The sequence below is a fragment of the Callospermophilus lateralis genome, chromosome 17 (assembly GCF_048772815.1).
Source record: "Callospermophilus lateralis isolate mCalLat2 chromosome 17, mCalLat2.hap1, whole genome shotgun sequence".
In the NCBI taxonomy this organism is placed as follows: Eukaryota; Metazoa; Chordata; class Mammalia; order Rodentia; family Sciuridae; genus Callospermophilus; species Callospermophilus lateralis.
This window is the reverse complement of record NC_135321.1, coordinates 19146317-19163190: the sequence shown is the minus strand read 5'-3', so window position 1 is coordinate 19163190 and position 16874 is coordinate 19146317. Positions and strand designations below refer to the sequence as shown.

General features: G+C 40.0%; 1 protein-coding gene across 17 annotated transcripts in view; it reads right to left on the bottom strand.

Annotated features, from left to right (window-relative positions):
• Tcf4 (transcription factor 4) overlaps positions 1 to 16874 on the bottom strand; it is a 343890-nt gene that overhangs the window by 37361 nt on the left and 289655 nt on the right. For all 17 annotated transcript variants that reach the window (XM_076837111.1, XM_076837105.1, XM_076837108.1 and 14 more), the window contains 3 exons: positions 14724 to 14829; positions 10928 to 11061; positions 4823 to 4955 (listed from right to left, as the gene is read on the bottom strand). In XM_076837111.1, the coding sequence (XP_076693226.1) occupies positions 4823 to 4955; positions 10928 to 11061; positions 14724 to 14829 (373 nt within the window). The remainder of the gene's footprint in view (positions 1 to 4822; positions 4956 to 10927; positions 11062 to 14723; positions 14830 to 16874) is intronic.

The window sequence follows — 16874 nt, the reverse complement described above, 5'->3', positions numbered from 1 at the left end:
TGAAGAGGAACTGTAATTTTGTAAGAGGATTCGACTCTGCCAGCCACCCAAGTATTGTTCAGCGGGACAGATCACAGGTGCTGTGGCCGGCTGGAAGACGAAGCGGCAAGCAGGGCCGCGGGGCCGGGCTGCGTGCTGGACCACCCTCTGTCTTGGCCTTCGCTTTGGGGAAGTGGCAATTCCCCTCAGAACACACCCGAAACAAAACACTGGGATGAGTGGTGCCTGGGGATCAAGTTCTGAAAAAAATCAGAATTTGGAAAATGTGTTTCCCTTTTATTGCACACTCATAACCTGAGGCCGGGAACATCGTGAAGACATCAAAGGAACAAGAAGTGCAATCCGTGGTGTGTTTGCTTTAGCGAGGACAACTGCTTTAGCATGAAGTTTCTCTGAACTGTGTCCGAGTGACCCTTATGTCATAAAACCAGTAGGAGCAGCATTACGATGCCCTGAGCTTGTCTGTGAAGATGAGCGAAAGGGGAATGTTTCCAGCACTCCTGCTACTATGGCATTTGTGGAAGAAAAACTCGAATATGGTCTGCGATGCTGGAATACGGAGTAGGAAGGATTCCAAGGAATGAATACGGGGGTGGGGAGGGGCACGCTTGTGACCATGTGCAGGAAACGGTGAAGAGGACTTCAATGAAACTCGCTTGTTGTTCTGCCTTGGTGGTCTCTGTAACTACCAAACACCCAACATGATGCTGCTGGACACGACTCACATTACTCTTTTACTCTGTGCCTGGTCATCACCCAACTGTATCTGAAGGCTCAAGATCCTTGTAAAATACAAAGTGAGTGTTATGTGACTAATCATAAAATGACTGTGAAACCAGGTCCTCCAGGGAAAAGGGACACAATGTTTCCACAAGAAAGTCACATCCTAAAATGCATCATGTCATACAAACATGTCATTAGAAGTGAAAGTTGTTAGCCAGATTAATTCATGATCCAGCTAGATAGTTCAGAGTAATCTTCAGCACATGGTGTATTAAATCAATCTTGGTAGTCTGTTCCTTCAACACTACTTGATTTGAGCTTTGAAAACATAGCAAATATCTTGCATCAGGAAGCGGGCCAGTGGAAGACTAACAAAACAACAATAGTTATTATATCCATTATGTTAGTTATATGCCCGATTCCTTCCAAGGGGAAGGGAGGATGTTGAGCCCCAAGCCACAAGAGGTACATTCTGTGAAGGTACACAGATGGCAACTCCCAGTGGGGAGCTGGAGAGAGTGCTCAGAGGCTCTCAGCTTGAAAAGTTTCAGTGGACTGGGCTATGGTCAAGGGTCCTCTTACTTCTGGTCAGGAAGGGCTACGTACGGCAGTTAGGAAGGAAATACGTGGATAGCAAAATGCACGTGGCTACTTTCCTGTAGTCATTTCTGTTCTCTCTAGCTTGTACTAATAATTTATTAACTTTCCTCCTCTGTCTGTATGCTCACATGCACAGGAATTAGACTGCTCTGCTTTTGAGATATACCAGCAGCATAACATTAGAAGGGTTTTAGGAATCAAGTTGAAGGACTCTAGTGCTGGTAACCTAAAAGCGTCTCTCCTTGATGGGGCGCTACGCCAGCTGAGCTACTGTGAGTCTGTTCTGTGTTCTGCCTATCACTTTCATATAATTCCAGGGTCCTTAAGACCCTCTTTCAATTCAGAAATGGGTAAAATCATCTCCAGAGTTTGCTAACAAGGTTTGAGAGTAGACTGCATGCCACAAATAAAATATTTCAGTCTTCAATTCTCTCATTGATTCATGAATGAATGCATCATTTAAAAATAAAACCCTCTCATTAATATAATCTAAGTTTGATTACTTCCTAAAGGTTTCTCAAAAAACAATACTTGGGGATTAAAAGACAAGAGAAAAATAAAACAACGAAACAATGGTCACTTCTTCTAAGCAAAACAAATAACAAACTACCCCAAACCTCAGTGAGCACTTTCCCTCTGTGAAATGCATAAGATGGCCAAGAATTCAGTGTGCAGTCCCAGAGAGGTTACTGTCTGATGGCTCCAGAGCGCCAGTCTCACTCTATAGGCCCTGGGCTAGACTACTCTCATTTCGGGACAACTGCTGACCACTAAGAAGCACACTGCCACATGAAACTGAGACGCAGACCTGGTCTTCTGAATTGAGAAGGCAGCTTCCTGAGACATCAACACCGTGCATTCAAAAGGATCGCACTGCCTTGCAACTTTTTACCAAGAAAACTTGAAAAATGTGACATCCATGTGTTAGTGCTTGAGCCCCATTCTTATGGCATTAGTATTGCTTACAGTTATTTTCTACAGAATCATGTGTGTAATCTCAAACATGTGTCAGGCTATGTGTTCCCTATTTACCAATTATTTAATTAGCTCTGTTTGTTCTTTGAGATATAGGCAACGTAATATTTCTTTATTTCCTGCATTTCAGAATGAGTGAATGTACGCCAAATATTTTCAAAAGTCTACAGATGCATCCTATTAATCCATACAGTTTGTTAGTGAAGTATCACTAACACCAGAAGAGAAAGCTTCTTTTCTTGTCATACAGACATGGTGCCATTGCTGCTTTCAACCACCCACTAAAAACCAAACCGAAGTCTAAGAAAACTGAAGTGGGAAGAAACATAATCCTTGAGAACACTGTGCAGTATGAAGGCTTATCATCATCCTTAAATTTTCTCTGTACTTAAAGAATTGGAGGACATGCTATTTTTAAGGGAAAACATTCTAGAATTCTAGGAACCTTAAAGTGACTTCTGCATTTACGCAAATTAACGGTAGCCTATTCCTCCAAAAAGCTGAACTGTCATAGCTACTTACATCCTAAAAGATTATAAACTTTTTCATATTCTGCTAATAGATTTTGACAAGTACATGCATTATTGTGAGATATTTCATGTAATAAATTTCCTAAAAATTCCTTTTCTGGCTTTCAAAAATCTTATATACTTTCCTCTTTTCAAATTAGAGCTCTTTTATTACTTTCTAGACCCTTAGCGGGGTTCTGTAGTCTCTAACAAGTTAAACCCATCCTTACAATGCAGAAGCCGCATACGGCTCCACTGGACCCAGACCCACTAAGAGGACAGTCCTGTGTGTTGACAAGCTCATGATGAGGCACTAGTTGAAACCAAGTAGATCTCACTCCCACTGTGCCTGTGGCTAAGCTGCCCAGAGCTCACCAAGGATGATTTACATGATCGCATAATATCTCTTTCTTCCTAAGTCATAGTGCCTTTCCCACCAGGAAGATTGTTTTGCAGATTAATCTACTTTTTTTTTTTTTTTTTTTTAACAGAGCCTAAGTATGTATTCCTCAACTCAAGGGTCTGCTCCACCTTCATACCTTCCTAAAAAAGAAAATTACTCAAACCACAAGTAGACAGGAAATCTGTCATGTAAGAGGATGAATGACTGGTCATTCTCCTTTATAACCAGATCTCATGACAGCAGAAAGGGGCTTTCCATTTGTCAAACCGCACTGAAGTGAAATATGCTTTTCTCTCTCTTTCAGTTCTGCACTTTTCTTTCTTCTTGTTTTTCAAATCTGCCAAAAGTGCACTGAGAGCTAAGAAACTTCCCCATGTGACCTCTGTCCAGAGCTCTCCAAGGTCAAAATAGTGTAACACACTCCTAGAAGTTTTATTATTAATTAAGTCACAGAAATGGAAACTCTTTCCTAAACTGGCTCCTCAGTGAGGCATGATCATGAAGGGCTGCTAGATGGATCACCCCAAGAGTGAAATAAATTACCGAATAAGCAGAGAAGGTATTACTTAGGCAGAAATTATATTTGCAACATTTCAAAACGCATCTCCTTCATCAAAAAAACGCTCCCACATAAGTGATTCACACCACTACCAAAAGTTCTACAGACCATCAAAAAAAAAGGAAAAATCTGTCAAGAACTAAGAAGGATAAATAGCAGCATTATTCTGTCACACAATGTTCTCTCAAAAACAGATTCTAGAGTATTCTCATTAGTGACCCTCTGGGAATGACTATGAGGCCAAGGGAAGTGTGGACTGAACTAGAACCAGAGGGAGTAGTGGCCAAGGAAGTCAGGTTTCAAGGAGGGCAGGTAACGCCAAGGCGGAGCTCGCTGCCCATGTGGATGGAAGCCGTCGGGGCAGATCCAGAAGTGGCAGCTGCCTCCCTCTAGGGTAGCGGGACCCCCTGCCTAGATTTTCCCTCAGGAGGAGAGTACTCCTGGGCAACCACCTGCTTGAAGGCGAGGACCACAAGGCAAGTCATGACAATCAGGGACAATCTTCTTGGCCCTTAACTCATCACAGAGGAGCAGCCAGTCCTTTCTGGCCTTCTGATGCCAGCCATCTTCTCTCTCTCCTGCCGGAAGCACTCCTTTATGCCACATTCTCCAGAGGCCTGAGCGCACCTCGCTATCAAGAGTCACCTGAGCCATTTCACAGGAGGAGGGTGTCACCGTCATGTCTAAGGACTTAGCAGAGAAATGGATCTGGGAAGTGGTAAATAACAACTGTTAAGAGCTATTCCGGCCCCTTTCTCACCTGTCCTCCATGGCTGGTCTTAAGAGGGGTTCACTTTGTTCACCCAGAGTGTGAGAAGCGAGTGAGTTTGGGTCTACTTAAACCCTTGTTAAACGTAATGTCTTCTAATGGACCAAGAAGCCAGATTTCAGTTTCTTAGGACCAAAACCATGGCTATGATCAAGCCAGTGATTATTTCCGTTTGATTCACTTGTCTGTCCATTCTGTTGGGTGACAAGTGTCTGTCGCTTGCCCGCTGTTCAGTTCTATGGATGAAGAGCGGCCCGGCATTATCAACCCTGACGCGGACTCACCCATGATACTGTCCGTCCCGTTGGCAGGAGGCGTGCAGGAGGAGGTGCTGTAGTGGTTTGTGCCACTGCGGTGGAAAGTGGACATCGGGGGAAGACTGGAATTGATGTCTGCTGAGGAGTGTGATGGATAGCTCTAGAGCAAGGAGAGAAAGGGGCCACATTCAATCACAAGATACTTAGTGAGTGCGTTTTCTAATACTTCTTTCCAAACTCTCCATTCTGCAATGGAGATAAGCTTTCAGAATTTCAAAAACAGGTAAGCATACATCTTGATTAGACCTGACAGCTTTCATTTTTCAAATAACAAAATACACAGATAGCATAGTTGGTTTGGGTTTGCATCAGATGTCGAGGCATACCATGGCAACACAGGACACCAAAAAATGATCCCAAACTCTAAGTCTACAAGTCATGGTTCAAAATCATCTCCAAGACTTCAGAAACATAAAATACCATTTCTCCTGTTATTTTCATGGCCTATTGGTAGAGTTGAACTGATTTCACTAAATAACACATAAAACAAACAGTAAGAGCCATAGATTTACATTATACTTCATCAAACCTTCTGAACACTAAATGGCAAAGAGTAACAAGTTTCAAATCTTCCTGTCAAAGTGAATTATCCTTCTGAATCTCAGCAGCAAGAATAAAATAGTGAAGGACAAGAATTTAAAAAGCACTATGCTTATCTCTCTCTCCCCAAGTATCAACATGGAAAGGCCTCTCCCAGTGGCTGTTCTGAGTGAACCTGAGCTAATCTGAACTGAGAATGATGGATTTTGACCTGAATTCTTTCTTTGTATACCCTATCCATGTGGATGACTATGAAAATCATGTTATTTTAGGCATTAATTTGATTTAAGGCTGGGCTTTGAGTTCGGTTGCTAAACTAGTTGTCCAAAATGTGTCTTTGCTTGTGGCAGATCACAGAGGCCGTAAGGCAGTAAATTAGACACAATCTATCTATCTGTCAATGAGAACATCACTAAAGGTTCATGGTTATTTTCAAAGGCACACCAGCCTATTTTTCTTTTCAAGATAAAAAAGGTATTGAATGTGTTGTAAACGAAAAATATTTAAGATGAAATAAACTTTTTCCTTGTATGTAATTATCTTTCCAAGGACTATGGATTATAATATTATTGGAGATGCTGTGAAAATTATTTAATTTTAAATTAGCAATCAAATATAATGCTGATATTCAGGGATGCTTAAGCGTACAACATTTGCTCAGAAGGAGAGAATCTAGTATCTTGGTGGTTCCCTCTTGATTTTGAGAACCACTCTGAGTTTTGCTCTTCCTGGAAGACTGATTGCCTTATGACTTCTAGCTCTGCCACGGTCTCTTCCCTTCTAGGAGTTCCTAATGCAACTGTGCCATTTAACGCTCAACCCTATGTTGCCTGTCACTCAAGCTCTTTCAAGTCCATTTCCAACTCTTGAAGGAGACAGAATGAAGTTGGGGGTCTCTGCATGTCACAACTTATGGCTGAGTGCTAACACACAATGACACTGTAGGTTCAAGGAACAGTTTGCTATCACAGTTTAATAAACAAAAACTTGAGATCATGGCATATTTGAGAGAAAACTAAATGGTCTAGAAAATCAATCTACATTTTAGAGCTGGATTCACCAATGATACATGGATGTCTTTGAAAATATTATCCCTGCACATCTAAAACAGTCCAACTTAAAAGACTTTAGAGAGGCAGGCTCAGTGATGCATGCCTATAATCCTAGTAGCTCAGGAGGTCAAGGCAGGAGGATTGTGAGTTCAAATCCAGCCTCAGCAACTTAATGAGGGTCTAAGCAACTCAGCGAGACCCTGTGTCTAAATAAAAAGGGCTGGAGATGTGGCTCAGTGGTTAATTGTCCCTGGGTTTAATCCTTGGTTAAAAGAAATAAGAAAAAAAAAAAAGATTTCAGAAAGAATACATAGGGTAAGCTTAAACTGCTCCAAGTTCCTGAGAGTGCCTTTTGAGCTTTTACGGTTCATGGACTCTTTCCCTGAACAAAAAATTCCTTAGGCTACTTGAAACTCCGTTTTACCTGACACTTGAATTTCCTAAGTAGTCCATGGAATTTTCTCTAAGAATAATAAAGTGGGCCCATTCTGCAGCAAAGCTAACCTGAAAACTAGGCAGGCCAAGGGACACCAGTCTTGAAAGAGCAAGGTTAGAGTCATTTATGCTTTAGGGATAAAGACTATAATAAAATAGAAAAAAAAGGAACAATGTGGAAAAAGAAATAAAAAAGAAAATGAGACGGTATGACTTCACTTCTACACAGCCCTACTCCTTGCTAAGATTTTGGAGAAGAGACAAACTATAAATCAGTCCTAAGTGTGTGAAAACCTAAAAAGAGAAATAGAATTACACAAAATATTAAATAATATTATAATCAGAAGAGGACACAGGGAAAGGATAATTTTATCAGTGAGATTTTGGACCCCTTGAACTTTATATAAAATGGACAGTGATTTGGGATTTGACACACAAAGGGTAACCACTGAGTGCAGAGAATAAAAAGAAAAATTAATCCCCATAGATTTTTAATGGGGGAAACCAATGCAATCCTGTTAAATCAGTTATTTTTAGAGATTCAGAAAATTAGATGCTGAAAGAAATTAATGAGATTTATAACTAGATTACTTTTCAGTGAAAGTATCTTGAAAACTACTGTCACTCAGAGACATAATAAACACACCACAGAGAACATTAGTGATATGAGAGTAACGTCTCTTTTAGAGGATTTAGAGATGAACTCTAAGAGGTTCTCTTAGTCTCTTCGTCCATCTATTAATGTCTGTTTTGCTTGCTACAAAGGCACAAGGGGCACATGATAAAGTGAATGCTTGTGGCTTTCCAAGCCCACTGTTTATTTTTATTTTTTTTGGTACTGAGGATGGAACTCAGGGGGCACTCAACCACTGAGCCATATCCCCAGCCCTATTTTATATTTTATTTAGAGATAGGGTCTCACTGAACTGCTTAGCACCTCACCATTGCTGAGGCTGGCTTTGAACTTGCCATCCTCCAATCTCAGCCTCCTGAGCCTCTGGGATTACAGTCTTGCCCAGCTCTTTTTACTTCTGATACTCATGATAATGTATTTAGAATCTACTGACAGAGCAAGTGTTGGAAATGTTTGCTTGGTGATTTTTTTTTTTATCAACTTATTGGTTGATAAACTAAAAATTACAAAAATATAATACTGGTAGCACATACTAAGAAATAAAATCATGTTTTGGGCTAAGGTAGGGTTCCATGGCCTTGGCATTATTGATCTTCCATGCTGGTCTCCTGTGCATTACATTTACCACAACTCTGGCCTCTACCCACTAGATTGTAGTAGCACCTACCTCCTAGCTACAACAACAAAAATGTCCCCAGACATTGCCAAAGGTTCCCAGAGGGCCCAAATCACTCCTCATTGAGAAACACTGGGCCAAATGATTTATGTTACAAAAAGTAAAAGACAATAGAAATTTCATCATATTAAAATTTTAAATCTCCTACATTATTTCACTCTGTAGGGCAGAGACCATGTCAGACAGTGAGGACTCCATCCTACTTTTAAAAAGAACTCTGCCAAGTCACTCCAAACTTAAATCTTCTGCAACAACCCATTCCAAAGCTTAACCACAAACTCCATTCATCTGGGTGATTTTGTGTGTGCCTTTGCAACAATAGTGATCAGCTGTGGGCTCCAGTGGCACAGGCTGATGCTGTAAAGGGGATTTAAAGGCTTAAAATAGGACTTGACAATCACTATTGAAACACGTGGACTTCAAGCTTTGTAATTACACATTCTATCATAACATGGCATAAAGTGATGATAGCAATAATGTCTCTAAAACGTTTTACCTTTAGAGATAATATATACGTGGTCAAATTATCCCCAACATAATCCAGAGAAAGTTCTCTTTCTTCCACCATCCCTTTATTCAGAATGAGACTAGGCAAATGCTACAGACTAAAATCATAAGGAACTATTTCTATTTTCAAGTGAAAAGACACTGACTGCCACGGTAGATTCAAATTATTCTCAGTCAGCATCAGATTCTTTAAGTCACTTCACCAAGAGACTTTCCTATGGTTAAATACTGAAATTACAATGACAACTAGTATATAATTCAACAGCTCCACTCTCAGTGGGGAAACTCAGTAAAATATCTTCCCATAAACTTTATTCATTTACTCTTTAAGACAAAACCCTACTCTCTGAAATCTGCTAGCTAATCAGATTAAGAAGGAAAACCTGGTACTCTGTGATGGACAAGTGACATTGCAAAATTGACTTCTTATGCAGTCTTTAGGGTTGTTTCTTCAAAATGATCTTTCTTCCTGGTGGGTAATATTGTTTGGGGTCACTAAAACGTTTTCGTAGTTTTCTATTTTGAAATTACACTTTTTGTGTGTGTAAGCATATTTTAAAGATACCCCTCCCCACACCATGGAGTTACCTGGATTTTAAAATGAAATCACCTACTGCAAAATTCTAGAGAATGACAGGAAATGAAAAAAAAAATTACAGGAAAGAAGGAAATCAGCATCAAATAGACGTCTTTTTCAGAAGATAGAAATTCCAACATACAAGGAGAGGGCTCCCAACTTTTATTTGTAATCAAAACTTTGCTAGGTTTGCTCATGAGTGTTCCTAGAGAAGTGGAAAATGATGGTGGAGAAGTAAAAATGTTATCCAAAAGAAATTCTAGTATAATAATAGTTGATATTTCTATAAGTTTTCACTCCAATACCTCTATGTAGGAGGTGGGAGAAGAGGAAATTTGAAAGTCAATCATCTGCTCTTTACTGAAAATGGGCTAAAATGTGAGATAGTTTGTGATTTACACACTTGAACTTGGGAGATGAGACACAAAGGCCAATTCCTTCTCTACCATTGGCCCCTCAGGAATGCACAGGCTAATTGACCATGTGATGCCTCCATCCCTAGGACTAATTAAATATGCACATCCAAGGATATCAGAAGTATAAACTTCTAGAGTCTTTAGGGTTGTGAGAGTAGAATGTAAGACCCCCTTTCGCTCTGTGAAGCAGTTAAACAAAAGAGGAAAGACCACAAAAATCGGAGGAAAAATCATAAATGTGGACATGAGAACAAAATGTGCAAACTGAGACAGAAATTCAAGTACCACTTGCACCAGGACTGGCCATGTCCTTTGGCATTGGTAGATTTGAGGTCCAGACATTTTTTAAACACTAAATCACTGCACAAGGGACTTGAGCCCCATCTGATTTGTACCCCCAAACCAATTCATAACCAAGACTCTTCTGTTTCACTTAATGGTAGATTTAAATTCCTAAGTGGATTCTGGACTGTGGTAATTTTTCAGTCTATAAACAGTCATTTGAGTTGCTTCCTTAGGATAAATAGATTTCTTTTTAGGAGGGATGAGAGTATAGACCATGGACAGAGTGGAAACTTTCAGTAATGACAGACTTAACATCTTATGGCCCAGGACTTTCTACCTGGAGTATAGCAGAGCAGTATCCACGGCAGACTGAGGTATATGGAAAAAAAAAAAAAACAAAAAACAAACAAAGCCAGAAATGTAGAAAAATGGGATCTGTCCTATGTGGAACCCCGTAGTTCCTGTTACTGATGGGAGAACCTGGAAAATACAAAGTCTTTCCTTTGCATGCTCCACGGCAGGTCAAAGTTGACACGGAAATGCCCCTATGTGATGCATACAAGCTATGTCCAAAGTCCGCTGAGTGGCCCTGTCCTCTGATGACTATCTTAGAGAAGCTCAGAGAAACCAAAACAGGAAAAGGAACCAGAGCTGAAATCCTGTCACTTGAATAGATTGTGTGTCCTTACCCAAAGAAACTGAGGCTATGATAAGGAAAGCACAGATTGAAATACAGTAAACCAGAGGACAATGACAAAGAGGATCTAGAGGGCTTCCAAAGGTAGCCTGACGGTCAGGTCTTCATCAGAAAAACACACAACAGTAAGAGTAATGGGAATGTGGCGCAACTGCATTTATCTGCAGAGTCCTGGGCACACCCATGAGAAGGCAGAGCTGAGGGTTCCCCACAGGAGCCCTGTTCTCCCCATCCCTGCAAAAGTCCACCTTACCAAACGCTCGTGTGGATGCAGGCTGCAGTAGCTGCTGGACTGTGGAATATGAGAAGAACTGCCCAACATCCCTCCGTAGCCAGGCTGACTCATCCCACTGGAGGAGCTCCAAGGGTCACTGCTGTGATGGCCATCTGTAAAGAACAAAGGAAACCATGACTTTTCCGAGGCCTTCGGCCTTGCCTTATAGAATAGGGGTTTTTCATATACTTGAAAATGACCGCCCGTTGTGCATTCATCTTGGCGTTGGTTAGCTAATTACATCAGAAGACGGTCATCATGATTTTCCCCACCCCGAGTGGCTCTGCATTATCCAACAAACAGAAACATTCGACAAAGTCAGTGCTCTTAGTAAGAGCTCAACTGTAAAAGAGCATGCTTCTACAGCAGCGTTACGTTAAGTCGGCAAGGTGATGAATGCTGAAGAAACGTTTCTTAAAAATCTCTGACCAATGCCCCCAACTTTTTTTTTTTTTAAATAAAAATCAACTACAAAATTAAATTGTTCCTGAACTTTGAGGTAAAAATAAAATACTTGAGACATTATAGAGCTGGCACATTTACAAGTTTTAAAAGCCTACCATGAAATTAAAAAAAAAAAAAAAGCATCTGATTGAAAAGGTTTGATTTTATTTTTGTAACATTCATAATAGAATTGGTATTATAATTATACTATGATATGTAGGGAAGAGGACTCTAGGTTATGGTTATTTTTATTGGTATAGAGGTATACAGCTGTCTTCAACCTTTAGTAGCAATTCAAAGAGTACAATCATATAAATACGATGCTGTAGAGAATTTTGAGAACCTCTGGATTTTACAAAATTATTTCTAAGTTAAGAAGAGCTTTCAACTAAATGCCGAATGTAGAATAGAATTAGATGTGTGCAAATTAACTGTGCTCATCATTCCGTGGTAGGGAGAGGGAACATGGGAAGAATAGACGAACTCTAGATAGGGCAGAGGGGTGGGAGGGGAAGGGAGGAGATATGGGGGTTAGAAATGATGGTGGAATGTGATGGACATCATTATCCAAAGTACATGTATGAAGACACGAATTGGTATGAATATACTTTGTATACAACCAGAGATATGAAAAATTGTGCTCTATATGTGTAATAAGAATTGTAACGCATTCTGCTGTTATATATAAATAAAAAAATTAATAAAAAGGTTTCAAACTATATGGCAACTATGTGAATATCTTTTACAAGGAAATTAATCTTTTGTGAACACCAGATTAAGAACAGTCCTACAGATTCTTTCCATTCCCTGGCCTTATACATGGTTTCTATTCTTTCAATAGTTAAACTAAAAGTATTAAGTGCTGGATATAGACCAGGAAATCAGCTGGGTACTAAATGGATAGCAGGAATTGGTTCTCGAAAATATGGTTATTTCCCCATAACATTTAACAAAGCCTTTTGAAAATTTAGGTAATAGGCAAGTTAAATCTGATAATGTATTTCATGAAGCTGATTTTCACCGAGTGTTTAAACCCAGAAGTTTGAATCTCAGGACGGGACTAGTTTCAGAACAGACAGGAAGAGATGGTAGATTTCTTTCTTCAAGAACCAAGAAGCAAAATCCTGTCTGTGATTTTGACAACTTTTAGAGTTTTAATGAGGAGATGGAAATTAAAGTTAAAAATAAAGAGGCCACAGTAGTAAGTTTAAAATATGCCTTAGACAATCTCCGAATATCTTTTGCCTTAATTGCATAATTTTAACCACTAAATTCTCAGGGTACCACTGCATCCCTCTATTGAAGGAAGCTGGTGTGAGACAGGATCATGATGCCACCGTTCCTGATTTTGTCATATAAAACACAGGAATTTTAAGAAGTTATCATTCAATGTGCTTTAGACGGAGTCCTCAGATTACAGAAGTTTAAATGTCACCCTAAATTCAAATATGAAGTTGAAGACCACTAACATTTTAAATAGAAGGCACATTTGACAAATAAATTGAGAATATATGTCATTGAATAAGAGCCTTTTGAAACATTCTGACAGTGTGATGCATGGGGGGCAGTGCATTCAGGATTGTTAACGCAGAATGTTCTACTCAGTGCAGACTTATATAAATACACATTTTACATAAATTATGCTTTTCACAGTAAATTAATATTTATCACATCCCATGATCTTGGCATAATGTTGTTTTGAAGAATAGAATTAGATGCGTGCAAATTAATTGTGCTCATCATAAATGTCAACTCAGTTTTTTGTTGTTGTTTTTTGGGGGGGTGTTCATATGCAGAAGATCAAATTTGTTCCCCACATTTTGTGTGGGTGGCTACGAAAAGGCACCTCCTGTTTTGATCTACCTGGACTCCCCTACAACATGCATAGTTCAAAAAAGACACTTTTCAGGCAGATCAAAGAAATCTGACACTTTCCTCAATGAAAATCTCCTTGGAGTGATGAATCCCTGAGCTGACACCTGTGAGCACCTGTAGCTCAATTTCCCCCATGCTTACAGAGAGGGGAGCTGATCAGAGGCAGCTGCTATTTGTAGCTAAAAATGGTAAGCCCTTTGTCATGACCAACCTGCTGTGCCTCTTTTGAGAGTTTCAACTAGGATGGATCTTGAAGATCAAGGATCCTCATGAACATGAGATCCATTATTGTGTGGAGCAAATTCTCTCTATTCCCAGGAGACCCATTTCATTCAATTTTATAGATTTTCCATGGAATCTCACACGTGAACTAGCAATCTAAGAAAGCGAACACTCTGAAGGGAAAGAAGCTAAGTCCCCTTTCATCAGGAAGATTTTGAGAGTGTTCACTGTTATCTGTGTGAGACATCATGCTGTCCCCCTGGAACATTCTGCTCCAACTACGTTCTCTTCCTGTGACTCGGCACTTCTTGGAGTAGCATAAAGAGGGAAGTCCCGTGGCACTTCAGCAAGACACACTCTAAGTAAAGTGCTCCTACCCAGGCAAAAAAGTTAAGTTTCTGCACACAGGGCTGCTTGGTAAACTCTATATTTCTAAATTCAGTGCAAGTTGGCAACAAGATCATTACATTTTGAAAATAAGTATCACGGGCAAAATCAGGGATGGAGCCCCGAACTGCATCCTCTGAACTGTCCATTCTTAGAGGAGCTGCTGTCATTTTAACCACCTTAGTCTTTCCAAGGCAGCAGAAAGGAGCTGTTCTACAGGGGCAATAAATATATTCTGGGGGACACAACACCCATCTGCTTTTCATTAAATAGACTGGACAACTAGAAGAAAAAATATAGTTTATTGACCATGAAGCTACATTTTTCTGCATTTGTTGTCTGGCCCCTCAAAAGTTGGGCCTTTCATCCAAAATGAGTTAGCATGTTGGGACTGAGTTTTCGCCATGTACTATTCCAACTTTTAGACAGGGCCACTTCATCTTGAATGTTCACATCACCTTTAAATGGAATTAAAAGGTGGTTGAAATACTCCTAGGATTAATCCTGACTAAATCCAGGATGCTCAAAACAGAGACTAAGCTGAGACACTTTGAACTACACAACCGGTGTGGGGATGGTGAAAATGCTGAAATGGTCCACCTTGTAATTCCAACAGCAGCCTCAGCGCTGAGTGAGGCAGACTCCCTTCACCTGCACTCATGATTGCTCAAGAAGTTACAGCCTCAAAGAAAAACGTCTTAGAAAATGTTTGGGTTAATTAATTCACTTTGAAGTCATTCAGTCCTAAGAAGTTCCATTTGCCCCCCCATTTGTCTGTGTTCTGTTTTGTCCCATTCACTACATCTGAAAGCTCTGTGGATTCCCCCAGGATGCAGAAGCGCCTTACCTTGCATGAAGAAGGAGCTAGGGAAAGTGCTGGCTGCTGGCTTTGAGGAAGGGTAGCCTGGCGAGTCCCTATTGTAGTCGGCAGTGCTTGCTGATGGAGCATAGACCTGAGGAAGGAGAACCAAATGAATGTTGCTTTCTGCATTGACCAAAGCATCTCCACATCCACTGTTTGATAAGAAGCAGGCTCAAAATGCTAATTTCTGACCTTATCCAGTCTAAGACCGATTAAAACCCCAGGAAAGCTGCCCCTTTCAAATACAGGGGGCGGGAGGGAAATGTTCAGTAAATTTGTGTGAACAGAAAATAACCAGGTATGAGATTTTCCAGTCACAGACCACAATAGTGTCAACCATGTGGAGCTGTAAACATACTATGTAAGACCCCTGGGGTAGTCCTGAGTCTAAGCATCTCTGCTTTTTAAACACAGATGGCCCATGAGCACATGAAAGGTAAAAGCAGAAAGATATGCACCCAATCCAGCTTCTCTGAAAAGACAGAGCACAACTTTCAATTAAAAATTTCACTGGGGGAAGGGGAATGGCGGCAGGGAAGGGGGGAAACACAAATGAAGTATCCGGACCACAGAAAGCGATAAATCTATCTTGGACTATTAAATTCCCATAGTATCAGCTTTTTTGCAGAGATGCATGAAAAAGGCTATTTTTTAAAAGCCTGGATCTAGACAAGACCACCAACAATCTGAGTGTACACAGGAAGAAGGGGCCTCTTCCTTAGTGCTTATTGTATTTGTGTGTACCATAAACTTTAAAAGTGAGCCAAAAATCTCATTTACTTCCATTCGTTTACTAATACTCAGGAGACTTGGGGAACTAGTTTTTATAAAAATAGCCTGTGTGTATTTTCTTGTTTATGTTTCTTTCAAACAGGACACCATATTAGAAGAGCGTTAATTCATAAGGTATAGTTTAACTATCAACTGGCTTTCCTTGCCTTTCTTTGCACTCTCTCTCTCCTCTCCCCCTGCCCTCTTTCTCTCTGTGTGTGTTTACTTATTTATTTTTAATCCCCATTTTCTTTCGCTCTCAAAGTTTCTCTCTCCAGATGGTCGGAAAGACTGAAACACTGTCATCCTCCTGATGAAAATGGATACCTTCCTGCCTCCATTTTGAAGCAGACAGTGGCTCACAAAATTGGCACTGAGCCTACAGTGACAGTGGCAGGTCACAGCGAAAGAAAAAGGAATTCACCAATAAAAAGGCAACTGCAGGGTTACCAAAAAATAATTCCCATGTCTTTTTTACAGTACACACCGAATAAACACCCAAAGAAAAATTATATAATTGCTCTCAGAACGCCATGAATCACAAACTAAGCATTAATACAGGGTTTAGAGTTTCACAAAGGGTAGGACCATAGAGACAGATGTGGGAAAATATGCACATACAACCATACATCAAATGAATGCTACAGGCCCCACAGTGTCCTTGAAAATTGGGAGGTCCTAGAGATTAAACAAAACAAAAATAAACCGGAGAGAGCCACTCACCCTTTAGAAACAAGGATTTTTCCCCCCCCAAATCATAGAGGGATTTAAGCACCGTATTTCATAAGATTTTATTTTATAATTTTCTTCCCATTCTAAATGTAAAAATAGCAATTCGCTTTTATTTCCACAGTGATCACAATAAGGGGAAAAACATTTTTCAAGTGTCTTTAAGAAACAAAGACTAAAATGTAGGGCAGGAATCCAAAAACAAATCAACAACCTAAGTTCTGTCAAGTCAGTCCCAGTATTTTCTGGAGAACAACATGACTGCCTAACAGCAGTTTGGGAAGTATGACTACATGTATTTAGAGGTCTTGAGAGAAGGCTCAAAGATGAAAGAAATATCGCCTTCTAGGAAAAGGGCGAACTGAAAATTAAATCATCTCCCTCTAAAGCCAGAATGAGCAGAATCTCACTATGACTATCAACCTGCTATTATCCCGACACACGTTTGGCCAGCGAGGTCTAACACAAGCTAAATGCACCACACATGATTCCCCAAATTTCAGGAATCATTATATATTTACTACAAAACTGAAAATAAACTCTTACACTATTAAAAGTTACCTTATATTTTAAGACGATATAAAATAATCCTTTTAACATACAGTTTAACCTTAATGAAACATTATACTACATTTT